This window comes from Cololabis saira, chromosome 15 (genome assembly GCF_033807715.1).
Source record: "Cololabis saira isolate AMF1-May2022 chromosome 15, fColSai1.1, whole genome shotgun sequence".
Classification (NCBI taxonomy): Eukaryota; Metazoa; Chordata; class Actinopteri; order Beloniformes; family Belonidae; genus Cololabis; species Cololabis saira.
In genome coordinates, this window is record NC_084601.1 from 7,951,756 (window position 1) to 7,975,831 (window position 24,076).

General features: G+C 38.1%; 1 protein-coding gene and 1 non-coding gene across 3 annotated transcripts in view; both read left to right on the forward strand.

Moving 5' to 3' along the window:
* Positions 1 to 252: 252 nt before the first annotated feature.
* On the forward strand, positions 253 to 324 carry trnah-gug (transfer RNA histidin (anticodon GUG)). Its single transcript has one exon. It is a non-coding gene; the product is annotated as a tRNA-His (tRNA).
* Positions 325 to 2,792: 2,468 nt separating this feature from the next.
* Positions 2,793 to 24,076, forward strand: part of LOC133461459 (focal adhesion kinase 1-like) — a 90,671-nt gene continuing 69,387 nt past the window's right edge. Inside the window, exon 1 of one of the 2 annotated variants that reach the window (XM_061742388.1) lies at positions 2,793 to 3,192. Coding sequence is in view for 1 of the 2 variants with exons in the window: in XM_061742387.1 (XP_061598371.1) it covers positions 18,335 to 18,353 (19 nt within the window). In the remaining variant the exon portion in view is untranslated. Of the gene's footprint in view, positions 3,193 to 18,146; positions 18,354 to 24,076 lie in introns of those variants that run through there. The other variant, XM_061742387.1, reaches the window with a different exon arrangement.

Genomic DNA, 24,076 nt, shown 5'->3' on the forward strand with positions numbered 1-24,076 from the left:
TATGTATTGTTTGTTTCCACGGAGTAATGCTAATGTCTCATATGCTGATCATAAGAAAAAAGGGTAGACACTATAAGCTACGGCTTCAGCCTACACCTTTTCGGCAAAATGTTGTTTTTTTTTACCTTTTCATCTTGTTCTGCAAAAAAGTGTGTACAAGCCGAAATAAAGATCCATAACATAACAAGTCATGTCCCGTTAATGGGGCTGATCTGGTCAGATGTGGGTGCTATTGGGCAGGACTGGTGGCGCGCCGTGATCGTATAGAGGTTAGTACTCTGCGTTGTGGCCGCAGCAACCCCGGTTCGAATCCGGGTCACGGCAGTCCTTTTCTTGATATATACCTCGAAAGAAGAACAGTTTATTTATCTAAACAGTGAAATTAAAAGGAGTTAGATGCGGGCTCTAATTCAGTGAAGCTGATTACAGGATAGCGTTTACACGAACTCTACTCTTTTCTACAACCCCCCCCCCCCCCCCCCCATTAATAAAAAAAGAAGTTAATTACATAATCCTGCAATGGCAAACAGTGACCACCAGGTGGCACCCGTGAACCTGCTGACAAAAATGACGTGCACAACATGGACTGAAGGTGCCGATTGAATCCTGCCACCGGTATAAATGAGACTCATTTATAGCGTCTAATATACGGCTTTATAATAACAGCTTGAATTAACATCTCCCTGCTCTGGGTGGACTTGTTATTTTTCTATTCTCCATCCACTCTGTTGCTGTGTGTATGTATATTGTATTTATTATCATTGTATGCTGCTGTGGTACTGCAATTGCCCACCTGGTGGATCAATAAAGTATATCTTTATTTTTATGGATGGATAGTGACTCAACGTTGACCAGAGGAAAGAGTGTCTGGTTGCTTGTCTACAAGTGTGACCCTGTGATTGACTTGACTCCAATAGATTATTCAAATAATTATTCAAATAAATAAACCGACATATTAAGGATGAAAATCCTGAAAAGAAGTGAATGTTTGCTCGTTTTGAACCACTTTAAAGTTGTTTATGTGATTTCAGAAAACAATACAGAAAAAAATATTCATATATGATGAATTCGTAGCAGTTTTTTAAAACTTTTTTTGTACTCAGAGGGAGAAATAAATAAATAATAAATAAATGAAGTATTAATGACATCTGAGAGTAAAAGTAATTATCTTTAAAAACTTTTACCTAAAAAGAAAGGTTCTTGCAGAAGAGAAAAATAACCAATGACACAAGCTGTCACACAGCCAAATTGATCACCAAATGAAATAAATAAATAAATAAAGCTGACTAAAATGTGCTTAAATGCCTGAGGGGGTCACAAGGGTTAAAGGAGGACCAGATTGAGATCATTTGGCGGCCTCATCTGGCCCTGGTACCATATTTTCCCTCTGTGAATTAGATTGGGCCACAGAAGTGCCAGATTTGATTCATAATTAATTTTGCCCTTGACACAAAAACAATATTTGCCAGTTTGCAGTAGAGGTAGTAAAAGGAACCACTTCATAGACCATATTCTCAAAGGCCTTGCCAAAGCCCCAGGTCCAAGATCTTATGAAAAATAAGTGCTTTTAGCTTTCTGGCATCTGCTTGTAGTAATGTTTTGAAGAACGTCCATAGTGATGCAACTTTTGCACAAGTAGTGTGTTTCTCTCATCACTGCTGTCAGCTCATTGGCAGCTTGAATACGATGCATGTCCAAAGCTACTTGAACCCAAACTGCAGCACTTATCATCACACTGTAAGTAGGGTTGCCAACTCCCTGAAAAATGAACCCATTGCCTTCACCCTTTCTGGTGTGAATTTTTTTAGCCCCTTTTTTTGTGAGTGCAACGATTTTTTTAACTATTTGACTCGAACCTGAATTGAATTAGATACATATTTTTGAATGCCATGAACACATGGAAAAAAAAATATTATCCAGCAATTCACTTTAACCGTATAGAAACGTAATTCTCCTCAGTTGTTGTGTAATAAGACCTAGAAACAGGCATTGTGGCATAGAATTGTGAAATTGGGTTAATTCATCGTACGAATTGTTACAGATTACTTTTGTAATACTGTATTTGACCTGGTCTTTGTACGTTTTGACCGTATTGAAACGTAATTCTTGCCATTTTAAGAATGAGATGTGTACCTATTGCCCTTACTTTTTAACAACTTGTGCTTTTTAGTATTTTACGTCTTTTCTTATCCTTTTATTTGTTATTTACTGTTTCATTGTCTCTTGTCGCTTTTAATGTTGATGTAAAGCCCTTTGAATTACTTTGTGTTGAATTGATTGTGCTATACAAATAAACTTGCCTTGCCTTAATACAAAATAACAAAATGAACTGAATAAAATAAGTACTGTAACTTTCTTAAACAGAAACCTGTCCTGCTTAACTTAAAATTGCATAAATTAATATAAAACAATAGAAAGAAAGCAGAACATCCATCCTGTAATAGTGCACATTTTTAGTGCAATAACAAAATTGCAAACATAAAGTCTGTAGAAAACCTGTAAACATGACAGGCCATGACTGTAGGCTACAGTTGTAGTAAAAACAGAAAAAAAAAAAACTTATGAACTCAACAGCTCAATCCCATTTTCCATTGGCATTTTATACTATTTTTTGACTGTCACAATAAAGGCTGATTTATGGTTCCGCGTTAAATCGACGGCGTAGCCTACGGCGTAGGGTGCGCCGAGACGCGCACCGTAGGCCCTGCGTTGGTGTAACGCGGAACCATAAATCGCCCTCAATACAGGACAAAGTGCGTCCTTTTTCAGCTCCACACCGGACGCATAACTTTAGTTTATAAACACGGGCCCAAATCCGTTTTTCAAGGGACGGTTGGCAACCCTAGTTCTAAAGTAGTGTGTCTCCAGCTCCATTCAGGGCTCTGCCCCGCCGGGGTCTGCCCTGCGGCCACGGTTCTCCTCCTTCCCCGCCGCTCCTCCGCTCTCCCGCGTCCCCGCAGCAGCAGCAGCAACAGCAGCCATGTTGGAATGCTGGATGAGCAGGGGGAAGCAGCAGGACCGGGCGGCGCGGACACGCTCCGCACACACAAACCTCCTCTCCACAACTCCCCGCAGCTCCAGCACTCCACAAACGGATTACTAACCGACTCTGGGGCGGTAGAAAATAAATAAATAAATAAATAAATACACACACAGTCCCGGCCGGGCGGGCGTCACCTGGAGCGACTAAACGTGAGTGATGTGTTTCATTGGGAAGTCTCTCAGTTACAGTCGGTTTTAAAGGGCTGAGGGTTAAAACTTTTGAAACTGTTGCTTTTTTCTGTTTTATTTACTCGCTCTACCTTGAGCAGGAAATAGCGAACATGAATGGCTTTTGTTTAGGACCACAAGTCAGGACGTCTCCAGTTAGTTTCTCGCAAGGAACAGTTGGGGGGAAAAAGATGATCCACTGCCACAAAACTCTCTCTCCTACAGTCACATGGAGCAAACGTGGAGTGTGTTTTTGGTAGTTTATGGTAAATAACGGTCTGTACTGGATTAGCCCACGTTTGGCTTCAAAATCTGCTTTCTCCTAGTCATTAGTTTCCTGTCTCTAGCAGTCAGGGCTGTCTGGTTACCTTGATATTCCTCTACAACTGAACTTCGTTCAATATCAACCAGTTTTGGTGACTTGTTTTCGATGCTTCTTTTATTTTTTTTCAAAGTAAAAGCATATATGACTTTATGATGTGTTATTTTGCCCGAATACTGTTATTATAACGTCACTAACATGACATATCATGGGAGTGAGCTAAGAAGAAACATAATGAACAAATCTGGTCTGGAAAGTTAGATTTTCAACAGTGAGTCAGTTCAGTGTCACTAAAGTGATTTATTGTCTTTTAATTGCATCTGATTTTTCCATGTACCCCGGGAAGTTTCTTTCAAATTGTGCGTTAAACACATTTTGCCTCATCAGTTTAGTCAAAGTTGTTCACAGTGACAAAAAACAAAACAAATCAAGATGTGAAAATTTGCAACCAAAAGATAAAAAACATCTCATTAACCTAAATCCATCCATTGACTCCTCAGAATACTTTGATAAGATAACAACCTGTAACTCTGTAGGTGAAGATCATTCATGTTTCAGCTTGTTGAAATCCCCAACAAGGAACATCAGTGTATACACTTGGCTTATCTTTAATCTTGTGTTCATGAGCAGAACTAGAAAGCTCAGTGTAATAGTTAAATATAAAACAGTCACATCAGAAGCAGCAGAGTTTACAGTTCAGCTTATCCCTAAAGTTTTGATGCAGAGCTTTACTTGCATAGACTTCAGATTGTAGATGGAAGGAAATGGTTATAAAAAGTAGTAGTCCTATGCTGCAGAGGCTTATAGTATAGCCACTCACTTTTAACATTTCTATTTTTATGTTTTAAGCACTGATTTGCACACAAATGTGATCCAGGACTGTAAGTTGTCACAACAATGTAAATGTATATCCTCAACTTCATAAGGTTAATGCTGCATTCCTGACATCTGAATAATGGCTGTCTTTGACAGGAAGATGAATGTTACAGGCACCACTTTAATGCTGTAATGCTGTAAGCTTTGTCTTATGTGTGGGTTTTCTGAAAATACACATTTCTAATTTATTATAGCTGTGCAATTAAATCATCTTGCTGTTTATTATAATAATTTCCAGCATATTAAACTGAATCTGCTTGCAAGGCTTATCTAGTTTCTGTTTTTGAAGAACCTGTATTCAGTTGAGCTGCATCTGCTTTGGTTGGACTTTCTTATTGCTACACATGAAGAGTAGCCTCTGCAAGATTGTACACACACAAACCAAGCTCAAATTCATTGTTTAGCCTGCATTACATCTCTAACATTTGTCTAAGCATTACCATATTTACCCGTGTGGTTAACAGGAAAGCGTGGTGTTTGTGGGCAGCAATACTTCAAGTCATTGTCAGTGACGTTTACACCAGTTCTTGATGCTAGAAATAGAAATAAGTTCTTCTGAAGTACAACTCCAAATATTTCAGCAATTAAATAAGTGTGAGAGTGAGTTGCATCTCATTTGTTTAAGAATCCTGATAAAGTTTACAAATCTACAAGTAATTGTTTCAATTGTGTCATGCCTTTAGAGAAGAATTGGCTGGTAGAGTTGGTTATTTCCTATTGCGTCTATGGACATGTTCACACTACAGGTCTTAATGCACAATTCAGATTTTTTTGCCCAGATCCAATGTTTTTGTGGTTGTTCACATTAGTATTTTAAACATGCCTTATATCAGATTTGATTGTGAACTGGTTTCTGTTCCGTTAAGACGACGTGATGATGTCAAACACAGTATGTCAGATGTATAAAAAAAAAGATGCAGCAGGAGTGAGCATGTATACATTTCTTAATTATAATGAGAAGAAACGTGAAGAAAACAAGAGCAAAATTGTTCATATTGGCCATGTGTGGAGCGATGGCTTCAATATCTGTGCAGAGACGTGTTTGGATGATGGATCGGAGTAGTGGACCGTGACATGACAGTCTTCACTTCACAGAGTTGTCACATTAATCGCATAACAGTGACGTCAAAGGTAGATGAGATGTGATGTGACAGTTTAGATTAAAGTCGCATTGGAAAAAAATCCGATACATATCTGATTTTTTGTGACATAATTGGGTTTTGTGTCATTTGAGCTATTCAGACAACCAAAATAAACTTAGATATGGGCAAAAAAAACATAACATAAACTATGGCACATTTTAAATGTGTTGTAATTGAGAAAACCTGGTCTGTTTCATTTACTTAGCGTAAACCTTGTCAGTGGTTTTGTATAACTACATTTGTTGTAGAGTGTTCATGGTGGGCCTTTGGTCATGTTAACTGGATCAGGGCATCTGTTTCTGCTGTACATCTCCCATATTAAAACCACAATACTTCCATCCAGCATAAGTCCTGCTTTTCTTTTGGGACTTATGTTTCATCTGTGCTTTTAGAGTAAAACAATGGCTAATTGTCTAAAGATTTCAATTAAACATTATGCTTCCCCTACTTCCATGTGTCTAGACTTAGGTGACTGACTAGTATGGAAAGAAAACAGTAAGTCTCATTGGCGGACATGGCTAAAACATAAGGAGGACATTATGACTTTGTAAAACCAATGAGCAACTATGTTTGAAGCCCTCATCAATCATGTTACATGATGTATAATATAGCTGCAGTCTTTTGGTTGCATTTTTGACGCAGTTTGATCTTTTTATTTTGATTTGAATTAAATTAATTGATCACATCTCGCAGGCTAGATACAATTGTTGATAAAATTCCTAGATGCCATTATTGCATTTATGAACTATGTTGTGATAGATTACAGCCACTGTTTAGTAGTTTGCAAGTATCATACCAAAAAAAGATTAAAAAAAAGTATACGTTTTGAGCTTATTAAGAAGCAGTTCATGTTATATTCAGTTGAGCATCATGTTGCTTTGCTCAGCTGTGTCTGACACTCATGTAGTTCTTTGATGGTACCCTGTTTTAGCTCTCAGTGCTTGTTTTTCTATTAGTTGTACATGTGTAATTGCTATAAACCTTTGTGATACTCGCAAATTGAGTTTGTAGGGACAAATAGAAAAATAGTGTGTATCATTTCCCATTTTCTAACACAGTCATGCAGTTCTCTGGTAGGCTAATACAGGCACGGCTTGTTCGTGTGTGTGTGTGTGTGTGTGTGTGTTTGTGTTTGTAAGCGTGAGCTTACTTTCTGTGTGCGTATATTGCAGAGAAGTGCAGCAGGCCTGTATTTATAGAAACACTTGACTACACTCTGCTCTTACAGGAGCAGTCCACTACATTGCAGAAAACTCTACAGTATTTTTTTCAGCCCTGCATGGTTGTGTTCTCCTCTGGGCCCTTTTTGTACATGCATAGTAATTGAATTCATTTTGAAATTCTGTTGTCCTTAGTATATACTCAACTGCATTTTTTCTTATTGTCCAAAAGGCAGACAGAGAGAAACTATAGCGGGACAAGATTGTAACAAAGCCAGCAGTCTTGTGTCGTAGACTGCAGTATGCAGTGACTCATAATGACTCTAACAAGTGATAGCAGTCATTGCAGACACATAATATGTGTGGAGGCACGTAGAGATCCTGAATAAAGGCATATCTGTGTCATGAGGAATTCGTAATACCTAATGAAGTAATTTGTCTGAGAGAAAAAAAGCAGAATACTTGTTTGTTTGGAGTCTAAGTATTAAGAAAATACTTTGCATGCTGTTTTTCAGGCAAACAGGATGGTTTATTTTTCTCCCAATGATTGGCAACTTTGTACCTACTGGTTAAATTTATGCAGCCGTATGCCTGCCCTCTCACATCCTGTGCAAATCTGGGATTGCTGTTTGCACACTTACCTCAGGAAGTCCCGAAAAGAAAAACATGAATGAATAGTTGAACTGAGGAACTGGTGTTACTGGTTTTCCAATATTACTAAAATAGTCTGTTTTATTCTGGGTACCATTAATCTGTACACTACCATTAAAAAAATAGCACAAATCTGTTTGTTAGTTTACAATGTATAGGGCTGTTGAGAATTTTGCCTGCTACTTTATGGTCGCTCACATTTGTACAAACACTGATGCATTCTGAGTCTAAACCTCTGCCTAAAAGAGCTTTACTTGTAATCCTCCTTGTGGGTTCAGCTATGAAGTTAAAAGAGTGTGTGTGAGTGTGAGTTGTGCATTTAGAGATAGGAACCCAAATGAACATCCATTCCTTTTGCTTCCGGATTGCATTCAGGAAGCTGACGCCACACCCGTCTACACACACACACACATTTTTCAGAGCATTTATTGTACATCCTAAAACACGCGGTGTCCCCCAGGAGCTCTAAGGAAAACGCCTTCTTCCTCTCAAAAAGCAGCAACACTGCTCAGACTTTTCCTGGTGTTTGTGTGCGTGCTTGTTTGTGTCTTTGTGTAATCTTATGATGTTGGCGATCAGCAAAGATAACTTGAAAGTCATTTTTCCATCAGTTGGAAATAATTCTAAACTCCCTTAAGGTTGGATTAGAGACGCCGGGTGTGTAAAGTAATGCAGTTACATTTGTTTGTGGCTGCTGCATATATGTGAAGCCCTGTTTGTTTCTGTCTTCAGTTTGGATATTAATACTCACAGATCCTGATACCCTTATTTTTTCACTGTCTGTGGGTATTTTTAATGCATTGATTTTTTAGTATTATTGGCTGTTAACTGGATTAGCATGTGGCACTGCACATCAGGTGCTCAGACATCCTGTAGTAGGTACCAAAATCTGCAAATAAGCATGTAGCAAAGTATAGATAGATAGCGCCACCTTCTAATAATATTTAAATCACCAGCATCACATGATAAAGTTGACTTACAATTGTGTTTTGATAGTGTGACTCCTTCAGTCATTGATGGTCTAAATCTATCCGAAGTAGAAAACATTTAGCACACCGGATATGCAGAAAGGTGCGTCGGAGGAGGAAAGCTGCAGACAATTTTAAAAGGAAAACTCCTGCACACCTTCTTCTCTTTTTCCTTTTTCATGCATTGAAAAAGGTCTATGACCGAAACGTTGGCCCAATAAACACGAGTACTGTGAGAAAAAAGGTGTGCAGGAGTTTTCCTTTTAAAATTGGCTGGTTTAAATCTATAAAAATGGAATGTTAATACGGACAAGGGCAGATATATTTGTTTTGTGCCAGAGTAGCCACAGAAAATGCTTGCATGGGCAATTTCCTTTATCTTAAAATATTGCTTTGTCAGAAAAAAAGCTGCAGTAGCGACTGTTATTCCCATAATGGAGTCTGCTCATGTCCAAATGCTGCTCTACTGTTTTTTTGTTAGGTTAATGTAACACCCCTTATTTAAAAAAAAGAGAAAAACAAGCGGCAAAGTGTCTCAGAGCTGTCACCAAGCTTATTCTGACAGATTTATACCGCTTCCCTCCAGTGGGATAGGTGGCTAATGATTGCTAATAAATCACTTTATGCTCAAGTGGACGTAACTCATTTTGTGTTTATGATTTGCACCCGTCGGCAGGCCATTCTCATTGATATTATGTGATGATGCACTTTACATTGGCCAGCTGAACCCAGGTCTGTTTGCGACTACAGCCAGAACTTGGCATGAATGCACTTGCTTTAGTCTCTGCGTTTGGTTCCACATCTATGGCCACTTGTGCAATGCAGTGTGCTTGCTGCATGAGCTGAAATTTTGCTACAATGGCAGGAAATGACATCATTGTTGATTACTTTTTTCCTCCTTGGGACCTGAAATCACAAGCCTAGGCAAACACACAAACCTACATTTGAAGCCAACTTCCTTCAGTCAAGCAGATCAGTGGTGTAACTTTTAAGTTGTGGTGAAAAAAGGGGAACTAATGAAATGAAAATGGCATGAAAATGTGTGTGTGTGTCAATATAAAAGGAAGTGTGTCTTCCTTAACTTCAATGACTTTAATTGAAAAGCTTTCTAATCGTCATTTTTAATGGAGCAATGATCAAACCGCAGTCAGGCAATTAATAGAAGAGATATTGTAAATGACTTGCCCCTCTTTCTGTACGTACAGATGTCATGTTTTAATAGACAGTAGGGGTGTAACGGTACACGCATTTGTACCGACAGGGCTGTCGGTACGGTGCAGATGTGTACCGATCCCAATACGGTATAGTGTTTAACAGTAGCTAGTTAACAGGCTTATTACTTATTACTTCAAAACCCAGTTCCCACACGGATATCTTGAGTGACGGTGTGGAAGTTTGTTGTCAGCACTGGACTAGCACAAGAGTTTTTTCAAGCCTGATACAAACAAAAAACCAGAGCTTGAAGACCCTCCCTTATCTTTAAGGGCTCCTGTTTGGGAACACTTCGGTTTCCCGGTGAAAAACAACAACAGACAAAGACAATAAGACGAGAGCTGTGTGCCAACATTGTTCACCAGCAATCAGGCATGTTTCTGGTAACACGTCAAACCTCATAACGCATTTGAAACGGCAGCACGCAAATGTGAATATTGCTGCTGCGAGCAAAGAAACCAGCAGCGCGTCAACGCTGCTGCCTGTGGCATCCAAACAGGCTTTTGCCAATAATAGATTAAAGTAGTATTACATTTTTTTATACCTATTTTATATATATTTACAAAAATTTTTACTGTTTAATTTTTATAAGAAAATGTAAAAACCGTTGTTAGCAAAAAATTGAAAATTAAACGAAAAGCAATTTTTATGTTTTGAGTTTTTTTTCCATGTAAGTACCGAACCGTGATGGCACATGGCTAATTATCAGTACAAACACTAAGCACATGGATAATTTACATATCATTATCTATACACTTTACTAAAGCTGTTTCTCAACCACTACCACTTGAGGTTCAATTTCTCCTCATATTTTTTGATCACTGCTATTTGTGCCTACGCAAAATGTGCTGTTAATGAAGATTAGTGTAACAGTTGCATTAGTCAAGTGTTTCACATGAGCAGATTTCAGGTAAAAATGGCAGTAAAATCAGCAAAAATGTCAGTTTGCTAGATAAAATATATGAAGTCCTGATAAAATAACTTTGTGTGTGCACAGCTATGCTCATGCATGCATGTGAATGAGTGTATGTTTGTGTGTACACAAAAGTACAATGTGCATTGGACAAGGCTTCTTCTTTATTATTACGTTTATTGAACAGGGACAAATGTTTCAAACATTGTTTCATAAAAAATACAAAACAGATGTCATACATACAGGTTTCTAGCCAGAGCTAATTTGCAACCCCTGTCCCTGGTTAGGCCTTTACTTAAAATTCGAAAGCAGAGTTAAAACAGTACAAAACCATTAAAATACAAAACATGCAAAACAGAATAAACAGAATAAAGACAATACAAAGACAAGAAGCAAAAACACAAACCAGATAAGGACAGAAAACTAAAATAATACAGTGGTACAGTATGTTAAAGTCATTGTTCACAAGCTTGTCTTGCTTCGGGAATCCCGGTCTGAGATTGGATGCTGCTTCGGCGTCACCGCTGCTCATTTGCATAAAGTTGAGACTCTCTCAACTTCAAGTTGACGCGTGAATGCTTGCATCACGCCATTCCTGACGCCTCTCACAGCGAGCCTTCATAGACGATGAATGACAGCCTGTAATGCCCGTGACACGTCACTGTGAATGCACAGTGAGAGCCTAACTCTGCTTTTAGGCAGCGCCAATCAATACACGAGAGACTGCAGTATGTCACATATTATATAATGTTGTTTTTGATAAGGGGATCATAAGTTTGCCAGACTGTTTTTATTTAAGATAAAATATTTTAATTATGTTAGTCAACCAAATAGCAGATTGATTCAACAAGTCATTTGATTTCATATAATTTAGGTTCTAATGTAGCTGTTTTTTTATATGCCTCTTGGAGTTAAGGATTCAGAGTAGCAATATAAAACTTTTGGTTTGCAGGTTAAATTATCACAGACAGAAAAAGAGTTAGAGCGGCATAAGTCAGATACTTAACAAAGACCAAAGTAGCCACAGGTAGTTATTTGTCTTACTTATTGTCTTCTCTAGATACACCCACACTCAGACAAAGACTCTGCGCCCCAAATAAAACAAGACAAAACATCTCACAGTCATAATAGCCTACAAAGAGAAACAAGTAGATTAGTGGTGAGACACCTGGATACAAACCACTGTATGACATCACAAACAAGGACAAAGGCTGGTTTACTAGCGTACAGTTGTGTGTCTGAGGTCAGATGTGGGAATAATGTCTGCCTGTGTGTCAGTGTGTCAATCTGGTTAGTCACCAGCAGGCTCACTCACGTAACAAAGCATCATTGATGAATTGTTTTATAGCTGTCTGTCAGCTGTACTCCCCCTACATTTACATGCACAGCAATAGTCCAGATTTAAGCTCTTCAAGGCTTCAAAATCAGAACCAGAAAAAACGGTATTTATCCCCAAAGGGCAATTAGGAGGGTAAGGAGCGGCACTTTTACCAGCAATTATATTAAAAACAGCAAATCTAACTGCATATGCATATGAGTACGCATATGACTACATAGTAATATAGCAGATGAAACAATATTGCACAAAGCTTAAAGTTATTGTAAACCCTTGGATTTCAAGGAGGAGAAGAGTATTGGGTACAACACTGCAAAAACTAAAAATCTTAACAAGAATATTTGTATTATTTCTAGTTAAAATGTCTCATTTTTAGTACAAAAAAAAATCTCATTACACTTAAAACAAGACTCATCACTGGAAAAACAACAATTTTCACCTGTTTCAAGTAGATTTTCACTTAAAATAAGAAGAAAAACTTACCATTTTTTTTGCTTGTAATGAGAAGATAAATCTTGTCCCACTGGCAGATTTATCTACTTATTTCAAGTGAAAATTTACTTGAAACAGGTGAAAATTGTCAAATAACAAGTTATTTTTCTGGTAATTACTCTTGTTTTAAGTGTAATGAGATTTTTTGACTAAAAATGAGACATTTTAACTAGAAATAAGACAAATATTCCTGGTAAGAGTTTGAGTTTTTGCAGTGAAAGGTTGCTCTCCTCTGGGTCTTACCGGCCGGAGAGTGGAACCTGCGACCAGATGGGAGCCGCTCAAATGGGGGAACAGAGCGTGTGATGAGTCACTGAGAATGCGAATGCATGCTGCTTGTACACAGTGCTCAGGTGGCGAACGGAAAGTCCATAAATCTTGGAACCCACATACACAATGTTGTGCAGGTGGTTCCTGTCCTGTAGGGTGATGAAGCGATACCAGCAGCAAACAGAGAGAGATATAAAACAATTTCCTGAGTATTACATTCTCTGATAGCACTTGTTCAGGATCCCCTCAGTGTTGCAGGAGAACCTCAGTTGGTTGTGCACTGCAACGATGCATGAATAAATCTGCCATCATCAGAGCTGAAGAGGAGTTGAAGTTTTTCATATAGAAACATTTTTGTCATTGTTACTTAAAGGGGACCTATTATGGCATCTAATCCCTATTTTAAACAGGCCTTGAATGTCTTAAAAACAAGCTTTTGATTGTTTCTGCTAAATAAATTAGAAATTCAGCCTCTGAGCCATGTCTTTATCTTCCCATTCTCTAACCACATTATCTGTGCGGGATTCTGAGTGGGCGGGGCTATGATAATGAGGCTCTGTGCTGATTGGCTGCCTGACGCAAGGACGCATAATGACGCGAATGACGCGATACACCGCTAAGAAAAAATGGCGGATGCTCCGGCCGGCGGATTTAGTTGTGGGCGTGGTTTCACGCATCGGAGGCCAACCTATGTAAGCCACATGACACTGGACGGCTCATCCGGGCGGCTGTACAGACACTGCAGAATTTGGTTGCTTTCCTCCTTCTCTGAGTTGGCAGGCTGAGGAAAGACCACTTTATATATGTTAAAGCAAGAAAAAACATGTTTTTCATCATAGGTCCCCTTTAAATGGGACCTATTATGAAAAACATGTTCATTATGAAAAACATGAATGAAAAACACAACAAAAAAAACGTGTTTTTCATCATAGGTCCCCTTTAAAGGGGACCTATGATGAAAAACAGGTGTTTTCTTGCTTTAACATATATAAAGTGGTCTCCCCTCAGCCTGCCAACTCAGAGAAGGATGAAAGCAAACAAATTCTGCAGTGTCTGTACAGCCGCCCGGATGAGCCGTCCAGTGTCATGTGACTTCTACGAGCCGTTCAGATTCGGCGCATTTTCGTTACGTAACCAAAATGCAAACCACACCCACAACTATGAAACCGTGTAACTGCATGAGAGCATCCGACTATTGTAGCACTGCGTGACATCGGACGCTCTCTGTCCATCTCCCTCCAGCAGCTGCCACTTTATTGAGGTTTTTGTAGTGAAATGAGGAGGAATCATAGACATAACTTCTCATTTCAACCGTCTTTCAACGCGACCGACAGGAAGAAAATAGAAGCAGGGCGTCCGACAAATGTTCAGCTCAAAACGGCGCGCTGCGTCGCTGCGGCCAGTTAGGACAGTCCAATAGAAAATAAAGCAATGGAATTGATTTTGTCGCTGACGCTCGCATCACATGGGACACGGTTTAAAGCCTGAATTATGGTTCCGCGTTAAATCGACGCAGAGCCTACGCCGTAACCTATGCCGTAGGTTATGCGGCGATGCGCAACGTACGATGTGCGTCCCCGCGTAACCTACGCCGTAGGCTCTGCGTTGGTGTAACGCGGAACCATAAATCAGCCTTAATAGTGTACGCAGCCGCTGCTCTTCTGCCCAGAGCGAGGCTTTGTGCCCTCCCCTGCTACACGTCATTCAGTTAGCCAATCAGCACAGTGCCTCATTATCACTCAGAATCCCTCATAGAGAAGGAGGTTAGAAGCGGTAAAGATAAAGACATGGCCCAGAGGCTGAATTTCTAATTTATTTATCAAAAACAATCAAAAGCTTGTTTTTAAGACATTCAAGGTTTAAAATAGGGATTAGATGCCATAATAGGTCCCCTTTAAGTCCAGTCAAGTCCACTAGATGGGTGGATTTGTAGGTCCCACATCTGAAGTAAAAGGAATTAAGTTTGGGTAGAGATGCCAGGGTTCTGCCGGGGATGTGTACAGGGTTGCTGTCGGTGCTTAATGGCCCTTTTGACTTCTTTGTTTATGTCCTTCTTCTCCATATCTGCCCGAGAGAAGAAGATCTGTTTTTTCTTGTTGATGAACGATGGCAGCTCTGTAGGCACCAGGACCATAACTGTGGCCTCTATCTATCAAGGGTTTTCCTCCGTACTGTTTAAAGCCTTTCAGGGATATTTCAGGATTGCAGTCATCAAAGCCTCAAAGAATTAATTTGAGGGAGTCGGAGGATAATTGATTACATTTGCGTGGTCAGTTGCTAAAGTGAGGTTAGCTTGTGAATGTAAACAAGGACAGAAAAGAGGCCTTACTCTTGAACAGGTATTGTCAGGTAAACAGCATTTTCTGATCACTTGAACCTGAAAGATGTTCCATTTACTTCCAGTTACTCAGAGTATGGTGACCTCCTCACATTATGTGTTATATTTTAATTACTTGCCCTTTTAATCATAAATATATAAGCACAATGTTGTCGTATATCCCCTTATACATCATATATACTACTCCTTCTACACTTTGCAAACTTGCAGTTATTCAGCTACTATACATGTGATGTTTTTTATATTGCAATGTAAAGGGTTGCTGCCAAACAAAATGTTATATTTCAATGTACAACAATACAGAATCTATACATGTCTATTTATGCAGACTTACACTTTTTTCTGATATTTCTGCTACTTTATAACACATGCGATTGTCTTCAGCAATGTGTTCGAAACATGGTAACTTTTTTTTTAAATGTCTTTTTACAGTTCACTGAGAGTTTGGTAATATGGCAGAGATTGCAGTGGTCAGTAACTTGGTCTATAATCTTCTTTCAGCTCAAAGATGATGTGAGCCAGCAGGACATTTGGTGTTCACAATTTATGGTCATATTACAAGCCTTGCTCACTAAATTAGTCACGTCTGGCTCTTTCCGTAGAGTCCAAAGAACACAATACTTTCCTCACTGAAGACAAGACGGACCATATTTCCTGCTGAATTTATAGTAATTACTAGAAATGTAACTGAAAAACTGGTATCTGGTGCTTCCTCAACATCAACATTGTCCTCAGTTGGAAGATCAAAGTGATGTTTGGCAAAATTTGGCCAAGTTTGAAAAACAATTATACAACAATATGATTAAAAAAAAATCCTAATTTATGGGACAATTCTGAATCTTTGAAAATTAATATCACATTTCTTCTGTGAATTCACTTTTTAACATCAACATAAATTAAACCTGAATAAAAAAAAGCATGGCCTTTATGCTGCTCATATCTATGATGAGAATATTGTTTTATTTAGAATAAAGGTCACAGTCTTGCTGGAAATGCAAACAAATAGTCAAATAGTCAAATAGTCATAGCCTGGTGTTGCAGATGCTATAACTCTATACTGCTAGAACTGCTAGAACAGAAAATATTGGCTTTTTTTCTTGTTGATAGAATGTTAAATATATTCATCTGTAAAAATCTCTAAACTTTTTAACACCCAAAAACCTTTAGAAGGCATGTACTGTACATCTAGTACATCTCAACTTCATCTTAAATGGATGAAACTGAAAAGGTCTTTAATTTAGAGGTTTTACTCACACATATACACAAATGTAGATATACTATCCTGGGTGTATAGAAGAAGATAAGAATCAGATATCGCTTGAAAAATCAGTCCACTAGAGGGTGATGTTAGTAAATCAGTAGCTGAACAGAGCTTACGTCTACCCCTGAATAAGATTGTGTGTGTGCGCGTGCGTGTGCGTGCGTGTGCGTGTGTGTGTGTGTGTGTGAGTGTGTGTGTGTGTGTGTGTGTGTGTGTGTGTGTGTGTGTGTGTGTGAGAGAGAGACATCTTGCCTTACCTATTAATCCAGTGGCCCATTAATCTGCTTGAGTCCTTAGCAGCTCTGATCTTGTCAGTCTGCCTGCTTGCTTTGCTTCTGTGTATGAAAAGCTTCATTTTCACCACATAAACCTTTTATTTTTTAGGAACTTAGGGGCAGAAGGGGGGTGGGGGGTTTGCCTTCTTTTCCTCTTTTCCCTCTACCCACTTGAAGGGCTAAATAGAGTTCATAGGGAGATATTTCATTTGAGATTACACAGAACCTTCGGAGTGGGGGTTGGAGCATTAAAGATTTCTGTTTCTGCTTAATATACCCTGTAGATTAATGATCAGTGGAGATGCAAAACAGCAGGGCTCTTTAAGTTCAGTCAAAATTGTGCCTGAGGAAGAATTACACAGAATAATGATAACAGATTTACATAAAACTGTGTCTGCGCTTAGAATTAATTCAATGTAGCTGCGATTTGTGATTCTTGAATATAAACACAAAATTATATTTTCTGCTCTGCTTTACTGGTTTGTTGTATTTGTTGGTCAATAATTGATTAGTGATGTTACGATTCAGAAAACAGCTTCCTGATAATTTATTATGGATTTTCAGAAAGCTTTTACCATCAATTTACCAAAAGAAAATATGTTTCTATGAAATGTTAACGATATATAAACACATTAGCATACGCTTTACTCACCTAGCTGGATAAAGTTGTTTATATGTAACTGGTATAAATGTGTAAAGTTTGTGAGACAACAACTGGCTGGGGTGCCCCATCACTGCAAAAACTCAAAATCTTACCAGGAATATTTGTCTTATTTCCAGTTAAAATGTCTCATTTTTAGTCAAAAAATCTCATTGCACTTAAAACAAGAGTCATTACCAGAAAAATAACTTGTTATTTGACAATTTTCACCTGTTTCAAGTAAATTTTCACTTGAAATAAGTAGAAAAATCTGCCAGTGGGACAAGATTTTTTCATTACAAGCAAAAAAATCTTGTTCCACTGGCAGATTTTTCTACTTATTTTAAGTGAAAATCTATTTGAAACAGGTGAAAATTGTTGTTTTTTCCAGTGATGAGTCTGGTTTTAAGTGTAATGAGATTTTTTTTGACTAAAAATGAGACATTTTAACTAGAAATAAGACAAATATTCTTGTTAAGATTTTTTGCAGTGATGTCTCACCTCTTTTTCTTGGTTCAAAGATATAATATCACTTCTGTTGAACAGTGTTGAGTGGAGAAAAAAGTCTAATGACTAATTGAGCAGCTCTTCAGGGTCGTAGTTGTGTCACCATGAGAGAATTGCCAAAGGCAACACACACTCACACCCACACACTGTTTAAATAACTATCACTCCTCTCCCTCTTCTTGCTTCATCCTCAGCTGTATTTTCTTTTACTATATATTACTTCCTTGTTATTTTTCTAGACCGTTATTCTGCATTATTCCATAACCTACTCATGTTGTAACTGTTTGTCAATTCTTTTTACTTCTCTTCTTGCATTTGTTGCGTCATGCCTTTCTATCTTTTTTTATGTATTTCCCCCTCTCTTTCTTTTCCTGTGTGTCCTGTACATCTGGCTCCTCTCCTCCTCCATCACTCTCCTGGGGGACAAAGCCACTCCCCCTCCTCCTTTTCTCTCTTTCATCTCCCTCCCCCTCTTTTCATGCGTATAGGCTGCCTGCTCCTCCGCTTCCTTTCCCCTCCTGTCTCTTTTTTTTGCCTTTCCTTCCACTCCTCGTGCTGCCGTGTGGCGGTGTTTCAGTAATAGTAGCAGTAGTAATAGTAACTGCAGCTGAGGAAGCTGAGCCGTAAGCTTAAGTTAACCATCATCACACACTTGGCCGGGACAACGGTAGCCCAAATACGACAGAAGCCTGTGCTTTTGGATTTTTCCAATTTGGCAATCTTTCAGAAAGGGATTATTATAGTTCTCTTCTCTTTTGTAAATGGAAGGACTGTACCATGGTAAGGCTTTTATCATACATCATGTTTTATGTGAATGTGGTTCCATGCATGGAAAATTGGTCATTTTTGGATGAACCCTATCTATACTCTCTCTTTCAGTCGCCTGTAAAGTTAAAATAGTTGTTGTGAGTTTGCACATGTGGGCACAACATTTCTACTACTAAGTCTGTATCAAAATAACTCTCATGTGTGAGGTTAAGTTATTTTCTGGGTGTATTTGGTTGCTTGCCATCTGTGACTGGAAGAAATATTTGAAGTTACCAAGAGTTAAAGATGATAAAAATAATAATTATAGAGAGGTTGATGAACGAGTGGTCAGAAAAAAGTTCTTATTCTTGTGCTGATGTCAGCAAGAGGATGGCTTCTGAAATATGCAGATACACTAGTGGCTTAATTTTTCTAATTCATTAAAGGATTAGTAAACATACAGTTATAATAATTTACTGGGTTTCAGGCTTCTTAAATATATCTTCTTTCTTGCTCATGTCAGATTATAATCATTATCATCATTTTATCATTATATGTTTATGGTAAATGTGTTGCATTTGATGGTGGTTATTCAGATTATTGATGGAATTATGAATTTATCTATTTCTTTAATGAAAGTAAGATTTATCGATATTGACCATTATGAATGAAACTATTGCAGCCCTGCAACATTTCTCTGAAGATTTTTCTCCAATTTGTTTACCATTCACTTATTTATCATAAACAAATACTGTTAAAACAACCACCCGATAATTAACTGAGAATAAGGCATAGCTTGCAACTTTACTCTTTCAAGAGATGTTTGTAGATGTGCACCTTACAGGAAGTATCACCTTCCCCTGCATTGTATTTACACAGTTCTGCTAAATTTCCTCAGATGTGATACTGATCCTGAGTTTGCCAAAACAATCCCATGAGAAGGTAACTGATTGTAGAAGCTCAAGTTAAATCTTTTAAATCCATACAATAATCTTTCAAAAATGTAGTGTGTCTAGGTGCACTTTACTCTGTATCCAACACAGAATACCCAATATCTTAACACCCAAAACTCAAAGAAAATATGATAACTAGAGCTTAATATATCTACCAGCAGGGAGCAAAGCCACAAAGATTATGTGTAAAATTGACCTGAGTATTCCCTTAGGGTCTTGGATAGCTGTTCCCTAGTGTTTGCTCTCATGTAAGGTGAAAAAAACCATTTGATATTTATTATGTTTTTTCCTCGCACCCAAATGACATATTTTCATCCAGTAAGCGACTGTCTGTCAGTATGCACTTTAATCCATAACTGCATTTTAACTGGCCATTTTATCAGTCAGCCAAAATAAAACCTGTATCGGATTCATTTAAAAATGATTTGAAAGCCTTTCATATCTCACCGGTTCATTCGTCCTAAATCTGTTACGTTGAATTATACATGGTGTATCTGGTCAGAGTGTGATACGTTTAAACGCGTGTGTCTCCAGTAAGCCGGTTAACTTTATCGCTGCACTCGAACGATAAATGAATGCGTGCGCTTTGGCATATAAATGTGTATGATCAGTCATGCGGCTTCCTGACCTTATTATGTTATGTTTGCATGTTGGATTTATCTGCAGGGTATGCATCATCTGTGTGTTTGATGTGAGTGTGGCTAATACATTTTATGCAGCAAGTGACAGATGTTTGGACAATTGCACAATGTTTATCCGAACATGAATAATAAACGGAGAAAATGCACCTGTGTTTCTATTTAAACACACACTGCCTTAACTACGACGGAGTATTAGGGCTAAACGAAGAAAAAAAACAAGAAATTACGAAAATAAAGTCATAATAATATGAGAATAAAGTCGTAAAATTATGAGAATAAATGCATAATATTGCGAGAATAAAGTCATAATATTTTGAGAATAAAGTCGTAATATTACGAGAATAAAGTTGTAATATTAAATATATTATAAATATATAAATATAACTTCACAAGATGCTCAATATTCAACATTTTAACACACTCTTCCTGTTAGAGTTCTCATAAAGTAACACTTTATTCTTGTAATATTACGACTTTATTCTCATAAATTACGACTTTATTCTCGTAATGTTACGACTTTTTTCTATTACGACTTTATTCTCGCAACATTATGACTTTATTCTCGTAATTTCCCTTTTTTTTGTCTTAGTTTGGCCCTAATACTCCGTCGTACTTAACAGATAAACCATAGAACAAAGCGTAACCATATGAAAAATTATTTGCTCTAAAATTAGTCATTTAAAATAATGATTTGCATGTTAGGTTATGGGGAACTGTCAACAACCCGACTGAAAGGGGATCGTGTGTGAATGAGTTTAAATGTGACTGGCAGGTGTGTTTGGCACCTCAGGCACTGTAAGATAGTACGCTTGAGTAGATCAGTTTTCATAAGGGTTTCAAACAAACTCTCCAAGATGAATGCGTGCAAATGTGTCAACTCAGCTTGAAGTTAAATATTAAGCAGAGAGCAGTGAGGCAAAACAGCAGATTGCTTCTCCCTGCAGGAAAACTCTTCTTTTGTTTTGGTTTTGTTTTTTTTTTCTGCCTCTATAGAGCATCTGCCCCTAGTCCTCCTCAACTAGTTGCTGTCATTGTTGCGTGGGTCTTTACAGATTTAGTAATGTGTGAAAAACACAAAGAAGATACTTTCGTTTAAAAGGGTTTTCATTTTCATTCACAGCTGTTTCAATAGTAACCTCAACTGGCTCTTTGACCTTTCTCAAATTTAACTACTGCTCTGGATCTTGGAGTTTAGACACCAGTTCCTTGCAGCCGCTTTGGTAATTGTTACGTATAATTACAGTAATTAAAAAAAACCCATGGGTAGCATGCAATTATAGACAGCTTGAAAAGAGAGTTTTTTATGCGTCTTGGTGCTTGGAAAGAGATGTCTGTAAAGTTGGGCCTGATGCCAGTTATTTTCTTAAGGGCAGATTTACTGTGTACCTTGTACAAACTCTGTTTTGTCAATAAAGAAATCACTGGAGGCTATGTAGTATCCAAGCGCAGTGGTAAATTAGCAGCTATAAGATGTGGACACAGTGATCTGTACTCCTGAACTGTTGCATATGCATTCATAGGAGAGCAGAATTGCAAAGGGCAATATTTGAAAGAATCACCTTTTAAAATTCAGTTTAACTACCAAAAGTTCTTCAAGCCTCTTCCTGCTTCCATTGCTGTTGAGCTACCGACCTAAATGCAAACCTCTCATTAACCTTAACAATATTTGCAAAAAATGTTCACTGATCGATTAACTACACAGTTAACAGACAATAGAAGTGCTTTTTGTAAACATATCTTCACAGATAAAAAGTAGAAAAACTCAGTGTACAACTTTTGAAGACTTGAGACATTTTCAAGATCAATGACTGCAAGTACTTCACTCTAGATTCTCAGTCATCCAGGTCATGCAAACCTCAAAAATTTGAATTAAAAGCAACGGGACTTGTTTTTATTGGTTATTGAAGACGTTTCACCTTCAGGAGGGCTTCTCAGTTCTTAGCACAGAGTAGAGAACATGAGTATGAACAGAACTGAGGAGGAGCAGGAGTTCAAGATCAAGTAACAGGTTTTCTCATCCCCTTCAGCCAGCGTGTCTCCATTAAACTGTAGTAAGGCCCTGCTCTACTACAATCTATCTGATTTAATGTTAACATGGTCATTGTGGAGCTTGATGGATAATTGACAGTTCATAGGCCACCTGACCGAAAGTTAGATGCAAATCCCTCGTTCTCATCATCGCACAAGCTTTTTCGCCTTTCGCGCACGCAGCAATTACGTGATTGAAGTTATAGCATCGAGAGTAGGCTGGGAGTGGCTCAAATAACACTTATAAATAACGTAAAATAAACTAAGTTAACAAATGAAACACTTGGCCATTACACAGCCAGCAGCACGCAATCTTTTTCGTAAAAGAATAACGCAGCAAGAGAATAAAGAGAAGAAGAAACAATGGATGCCACTTGCATTTCTGTTATTTTTTTTATTTATGTACACTGCAGTTGTAACGATTGAGATTAAAAGAATCTTTTTCAAAATAAATGGTTTAGAAAGTTAAACTGGTTGGATTGTAATTAGCTCAGGACAAAATATGAAGCTGTAAAATGTGTTACAACATTTATTGGATGAATTTTTATTCCAGCTCTCTGAGATCCCTTTAATATTAAATTCACCTGCTTATATAGTTATTTAATATGTCATTTTAATTGTGGTCTGTTTATTTTATTCTTATTTTATTCTTTATCTTATTTTATTATATTTTATTACTTGTATTTTGCACCGTGGTTCAGAGAGGACTGTAATTTCATTCGTGCTGTATGTCTATATACGGTAGCATATCTGACAATGAAGCTTAAAACTTGAACTAAATCATTTTTTCCTTGGACACGAACAGACTATTGTCCCCTCAGTTCTTTCAGTCTAGACATAGATGCAGTTCTCACTCTAAATAAGACTTAAACTACTCTGCATTCTTAGCAGCGAGACTGAGAAAGACAGAATGGAGCTCTGATAGCCTCCTCAGGACAGATGGCGTCAAGAGGTTTCAGGTCTATTTAGATGTCATTATAGGCACTTCAAGACAGGCTGTCATCATGAACTGCTCCAGATCCATTTACTGTGGTCCATCTTAACCACATAGGACAGCATTTCCCTCACAATCAGATTATACTTGTGGCATCCCAGGAGCTGCAGTTGTATGTAGCTGACGAGGGAAGGGGCTGGTGACTTATATGAGTAGTTTTGTTGATACTTTATGGCATATTTGTATACCTATATTAATATATTCACATATTGCTAATTACATCACATTAAAAGAAACAGAAATCTTAAATTGTCCTCAATGTCACATAGCCTTGCACTGCTTCCTGTTCATTTTGTTCTCATATTATGTTTTGACACAGTTGATCATAACATTCTTCTCAGCAGATTGGAAAAGTGGGTGGGACTTACCGGCATTGTGTTCAATGGTTCAAATCTTACTTGCAAGATAGGGCCTTTTTTGTGTCAATTGGAAACCATGAGTCTGAGAGAACCAAGATCACATGTGGGGTTCCTCAAGGGTCCATTCTCGGACCGCTTCTATTCAACATCTATATGCTACCCGTAGTTCAGATTATGGAACATCATAACATTTCCTACCATACTTATGCCGATGACACACAACTCTATATTTCAGTGTCACCACATGACTACAGTCCCCTACTCTCATTGAGTAACTGTATTCATCAAATCAATAAGTGGATGTGCCAGAAATTTCTCCAGCTAAATGCAGAAAAGACAGAGGTGATCATTTTTGGCCCTAAAAATGAAAGGGAAAAGATCAGCGCTCACCTTGGCTCCATGTCATTGACAGCTACAAATCAAGCCAGAAATCTGGGTGTCATTATTGACTCAGACCTGAACTTCAACAGCCATCTAAAGTTTATCACTAAATCTGCCTATTACCACCTGAAAAACATTGCTACAATTAAGTGGATTCTGTCTAAACAAGACATGGAAAAACTTATTCATCACTTCATTCATTTTCAATAGGTTGGATTATTGCAATGGCATCTTTACAGGCCTGAACAAGAAATCTATCAGGCAGCTGCAGCTGATCCAGAATGCTGCCGCCAGAGTCCTTACAAATACCCGGAAACTGGACCACATTACACCGGTCATGAAATCACTACACTAGCTTCCAGTTAGTCAAAGGATAGAGTTTAAAATCTTACTGCTGGTC